We start from the raw sequence: 5,512 nt of genomic DNA, 5'->3' as shown, positions 1-5,512 counted from the left end.
CTCATTTCAACACCAAGTTTCCTATCCATCACCCTGATCCCTGCACAATTAAGCTGGACTGTCTTACAACAGAATTATAAGACCATAAAGATCACTTTAGATAAATCACCTCAACAGGTCATGCTGGCTTAATTTGATTAAAAATCGTTGGGTTCTGTAATAGTTATTGGACTGCTTGTGGTTAACAAGTTCATGACATCCATGTATGAGATTCTTGTCAAATGGTTGCTGACACTTTCCAGAACAGAAACTGTGCTTGAGTACTCCTCCCAGATTTAGAAACCGTACTGCAATGAGTTATGTAGAAGGTCGAGAACTAGTGATACGCTTTTCATAAGGCAAACACTATCATGTATATATTGCCTATCTATGAATCTACGTGCTTGAGATTGTAAACAGATGTTGTACAAGTTATCCTAAATCACCCGAGTCCACTGTGCACGAATTCGCTTATATAGAAGCAAGTTGAATGTAAAAGTAAGTACTTTAACACTTTCAAGTACGCTACTAAGAATAGGAGGAAAATAACTCAAAATAATGAGTTCTTTGCTATTTGTATCACCCACCAACAGTCTTTGATCTGGCGGGAGGTATAATCTTTGAGGGTGCCAAATTGCTAATATCCATGGAAAGACATTTCAGAGAACTGGATCCATCAAAATTTGGATTATTCACCTTGATTCTTAATACAACCAAAACCTCCATTTGTTTTTTGAGCAAAGCGGCTTCCTCAATTGCTTCGTCCACCTTATCCTTATAGAAGTTATTTGTCTTGTTGAGCTCATCAACAAGTGTCTTGAAAAAAATACTCTCATTCTCTTCTCCATCTCCTGAGGACACAAGTAACTTGGTGTTGTAAAACTTTCTGGAGTTCCCTTCTTGGACTGTATCAACAGCTATTACTTGATTCTCAATATCCCCCTCTTTCTCAAGATTGCTAGCATGTCCACTTGAAGCACCAAAGTCCATGAACAGCGATAATCTCTTTTGAGAAGCCCTGGGTCGATTTGGCTTGTTTTCTTTGGAATTACGAATCTCTTGTAATATTCGTTTGAGTCCATTATAGTCAACATAAGCCTCTGTCCACTCAGGCACCTTTTGTTTCTCAAGTTCTTTCCCGAATTTCATATTTCCATCTCTTCAGAAACTACTTTCAATTAGCTTCTACACTTTCTTGATCCTTCCTCTGATTAAACTGCTTCTGCTAGAATCAAAGAGCAATAGCTAGTTAAGAAATGGATAGCCAGAACAGGCAAGAGCTTCAAGGAACTTGAAACTCTAGAAATCTATGAAGTGAATTATAAAATATAGATTCCTCTGTATGATGCATGTGTGTATTACCACAGTAAGTTTAGAAAAATCTACAAGAAAAAGGTACTTGGACTAACAGGCAAGTTGTTTGGAGACACGTAAATATCGAACAAATGCATGTATTTGGCTGACTACTTTGTGCAATGAGTTGGACCAGTGAGATTTATTAAGGGAAAGACCCGAAACAAGAAAAGACATGTATTTCCCAATTGTTCAAGAAACAAAAATCCTCAAACAAATCTTCCTCCTGCAGTGTTACATCTCTGGGCTGAGGCCTAAATCGCACTATTAACTTAAAAGCGTCTCCAGTAATTCGTGGGAAATAAGCTGCTAAAGAACCATTTCTCTCCGCTGGACGCTATTGTAATTAGTTTCCAGATTCAAGGAACCTCATTAAATCCCCGAGCTACTGGAATTAATAAAAACACAACGCAAAACCGATGAACAATTCAATTAAACAAAGTTTTATGCTGCACATAGAACACCAGAATCCACTACACAATCAATCAACATTGCTAGAAAAAAGAAAAAATCCGATTAAATCACATTTCTCTTCCACAAAATGGTACAGGAATTCAATATCACAAAAGACGATAATTTTGAAGTACCTTGGAATTATCAAGAAATAGGATAAAGTTCAGTCAGACTTCAGAGGTGGAAAGTGTTTGACAAAATATGAAATAGTATGAAAAATAGAGACGTTCTTCTTCTTCGCCGGAAATACATACACTGCATGACGGCACTTCAGTTGCTACTGAGAAAGGGAAGGGTTGCCTGCGGAAAGGATCACCCAAAGTATCCTACATTATACGGTTCTCGAGATTCATGAAACAGCTTGATTGGTTGCATGGATTGCTTACAGTGGATGAGAGAGCAGGAAATAAGTGCCTACTGATAATTCAGATTTCAGAGTTCGTTGGCACTTTGTGTCCCACCATTTGTTTACACGTGTCACGACCTCAGCTCACTAACGCTCATTTCGGTGCCACGTAAGAAACGGTCTTGAAGAGTTGGAGATTGATGAGAATTTTACTTAAACCTTTTCCATTGGGTTTAAGTTCAGTTCTGTTTGAGTTTATAAAAAGAAAAACTAAATAATTTTTGTATTCTTTATAGTCATCCAAAATTTATTCATTTAATTAATTGTGATCAATTATTTTATTTATGTATTTATTTAAATAAATATAATAAAGATCTAATTATACATAGTATTTATTTTCTCATCCAAACATTGGAATCTAGGCAAACTTGAAAAAAGTTTACACCATTATTTTCAGGAAATAATAATGATAATTTGATCATTTGAGAAAGAAATATTCCAAAAAAATCAAATATTATTTTTATGAGATTCAAGGAAAATAAAGTAGGAATCATATATTTAGCACTTATGTCTGTTATGTTCCCAAAGAACATATATTCAAAATTTGACCGAATATAATCAATTACATCCGTCTTTAGACTACTTCAATCCAACCAGACCTGATTTGGGCTCAAATTTCCCGCAAAAATATTGTCATCCCAAATTGAAGCATCAGCTTAAAAGTTCAAGAAAAGTTTCAGTACCACAGAAAATATAACTTCAAAAAATCAGTAATCAATGGCGAAAAAGATTACCAGAACCATTATTCCACAGGCAACCTGAACCTAAATAACATCTTAAAAAGAACGCCTTTTAAACGCCTACTGTAGAAGTAGAATGCCCAGGTGAGGCATTAGGCATCGATCCATAAAAAAGACGAAAAATTCGGAAGAAAATATGCTCAATAAGTTCACTTTTCTGCATTACTCAACACCCTCTTGTTGAATTCCACTTGGATCATACAGTAACCAGCTGATAAGGAGCAGAACAATAGGTTTTAACCATTTCCTTCAGGATTTTGCTTGATCCCACTACAACAGAAGAAATGTGGTAGCTTGACTCGACCACAGACCCTGCCAAGATACAAAAGATTGTGAAGGTATGTCGTACTGATTGCAAAATGTGATATAGCCAGGGTGAGTATATAGTGGATTCAAATAGGGCTTGTAGTTTCTAAAATATACTAAAATAGTATTCAATAACCAAAAACTTCTTAGATATCCATATAACAACTCTGTAATGAAATGAAACACCTTACTTGCAACGAATGATTACTGGGACAGGTTTCAAAGCCTTTGGTCCATTTCTAATACCTCTCTTGTGTGGAGTAACCTGCAAGAAGCATTTCACTTTCAAATGAGATTTATAATATGTTAATAAAAACTTCTCGTGATGAACTCTTAGAATAGAATCAGACTATCTCAGAAAAGGCATATTAAAAACTTCACATATGCTCAACTGGATAAAAGAACTTGAACTCATTCCCTAATATGCCTCAGAATAGGTAGATTAGATACAGGCTGATACAAAGGTATCTTTTACAAGAAGGTGCCATATATTGAAGGGAAAGATCACATTGTACTATATTATGTCACCTATCACAATCTCCAGATACTGAATCAGAAGTGGGTAAGAACGGGGGTAGAGAGGAAAAGAAGCAAGAAAACTGACATTTCAATAAGACAACATGAACTGGTAATGAAGCACAGTGTTGTGCTTGGCAAGTTTCAGCTATTTCTGATCTAGAATCATACAACTGAACATTCCACTTCAGCAGTGACGGTGCTGCTCTGTTATCTCAAATGCTAAGCCAAAGGAAAGAATGTGAAGCAAAAAATCTACAGGACTAGTTCCAACAGCTTATAGCTACATACTCTCAATCAACACTATCAGGTAAAACAAATCTACATAGGAATCTTACCAAAACAAAATAAGTACAAATCCCCCATTAAAGCCATCAGGTCATGTAACACTGGAAAAACCTTGTACTTGCAAAATTTCTCGTATACATGTATGGCGGACATAATTTCCATGGAAGGGCATACCCAGAACTTAAGTTAGTTGTCTCTCTTCCATATCCATATTCCAGAGTAAGTAAGAGAAGGGAAATAAAAGAAAGCTAGGGAGCCACAACCACTGCAATATGCTATAGGAAAACATTTATTAAAGAATGATAAAAAAATCAACAATTGGAGGTACTATACCAAATGCAAATATCAACAACTTCATTTTCCTTAAATCCAAGGAAAGAGACAGAATGCTATAGAAAATCCGTTCAATCAAGCAACCAACGAATGCGATGCATCAATAAACAAATATTCCCCTAAACCCTTAACCCTAAAACCCTCACGAAGCGAAATACAGGAAAGCGGGATCAAAACACCGAAAAATATCAAGACAGTGATCCACGAAAGAACTAAAATCTCAACATGTATCTAATGATTAAAATGTCCAGCAAAAACTAACAAAATCGTATTAAAGAAACTCACCTTCTTTTTGGGAACAGCCATGAGCTCCATAGCTCCACCTAAGAATGGTAAATTCGGAAAATTAGCTCCCGTGTCTTTGTAGTCATGATTCTCCGGCAAAACCAACGGCGGTAATGCGGTGTTGATCTGATGGTTGATGGCGGTTTCCAGCGGCGCCGGTTGAGCCAATGCGTGAGCCAGCCGCCGGATCCCGCCTAAAGTGCACTCCGCTTTGCCAGCACCGCTTTTCAGCATCGAAACCCGTAACGCCATGTCGGCTTCCGCACAGTGTAGTGCTCAATGTGTGAAAAAACAGCCGGCGATTTTACAGAAAGAGAGAGCAGTATACGCGAGCCAGGCAGTAGTCGTTCGACGACGCCGTTTCCACTTCTTCCTAGTTCCTACAGTTAATTGTAGAAAACAAAGGAAAAACGGATAAGAAAGAGAATTGGGAAAACCCGCTCTGAGTCACTTATTGACAATTTTTCATCTTATTTTAAATAAATTAAAGAATTAAGATTCTTTTACCTCATTATGTCGATTCAATTTAGTTAATTATTGGAATAAAAAATTTAATTGAATAATGAAAAATAAAAAAATTATAAGCATTTAGATGGAGCCGTTCAGTTAGATGTGGAGTCCATTTATATATATGAAAATCAAAATCCACAAAAGTTCCTATAAATATTTTTTGAGAAATAAAAACCTAAAAATAAAAATTAGAAGAGTCATTATAATTATATTCAGAAAAATTCCAACTCAAATTGAATCGTTTGCGTTATGGCGTTGGTTTCTTCGAATGCTTTCCAAATATTTGTTGCCGTGTGAGGATGACAAAGTATGTTAGATTTCAGACAGGCATGCTGGTTTGATC

General features: G+C 36.3%; 2 protein-coding genes across 2 annotated transcripts in view; both read right to left on the bottom strand.

Moving 5' to 3' along the window:
• The window catches only part of LOC105160081 (phosphate transporter PHO1 homolog 10), a 6,791-nt gene extending 4,639 nt beyond the window's left edge, over positions 1-2,152 (bottom strand). The window contains exons 1-3 of the mRNA XM_011077346.2: positions 1,920-2,152; positions 567-1,201; positions 3-40 (exon numbers count right to left, since the gene is read on the bottom strand). Of these exons, the coding sequence (XP_011075648.1) occupies positions 3-40; positions 567-1,128 (600 nt within the window). The 5' untranslated portion in view covers positions 1,129-1,201; positions 1,920-2,152. The remainder of the gene's footprint in view (positions 1-2; positions 41-566; positions 1,202-1,919) is intronic.
• Positions 2,822-5,084, bottom strand: LOC105159989. The gene is made up of 3 exons (XM_011077223.2): positions 4,660-5,084; positions 3,429-3,502; positions 2,822-3,243 (listed from the first exon to the last, which is right to left on the bottom strand). The coding sequence occupies exons 1-3, from the start codon at positions 4,909-4,911 to the stop codon at positions 3,168-3,170; spliced, it is 402 nt and encodes a 133-aa protein (XP_011075525.1). The 5' UTR covers positions 4,912-5,084; the 3' UTR covers positions 2,822-3,167.

This window comes from Sesamum indicum, linkage group LG4, assembly GCF_000512975.1.
Source record: "Sesamum indicum cultivar Zhongzhi No. 13 linkage group LG4, S_indicum_v1.0, whole genome shotgun sequence".
Lineage (NCBI taxonomy): Eukaryota > Viridiplantae > Streptophyta > Magnoliopsida > Lamiales > Pedaliaceae > Sesamum > Sesamum indicum.
The sequence above is the reverse complement of the archived record's forward strand: the minus strand, read 5'-3'. Positions and strand labels throughout refer to the sequence as shown.

Bases quoted from the DNA above. Each gene is read 5' to 3' on its own strand.
- LOC105159989 (XM_011077223.2), bottom strand. From the start codon at position 4,911: ATGGCGTTACGGGTTTCGATGCTGAAAAGCGGTGCTGGCAAAGCGGAG. The intron at 3,503-4,659 runs GTGAGTTTCTTT...TGCTTCTTGCAG, and splicing joins TGGCTGTTCCCAAAAAGAAG to GTTACTCCACACAAGAGAGG. The intron at 3,244-3,428 runs GTAAGGTGTTTC...GTATCTTGGCAG, and splicing joins CCAGTAATCATTCGTTGCAA to GGTCTGTGGTCGAGTCAAGC.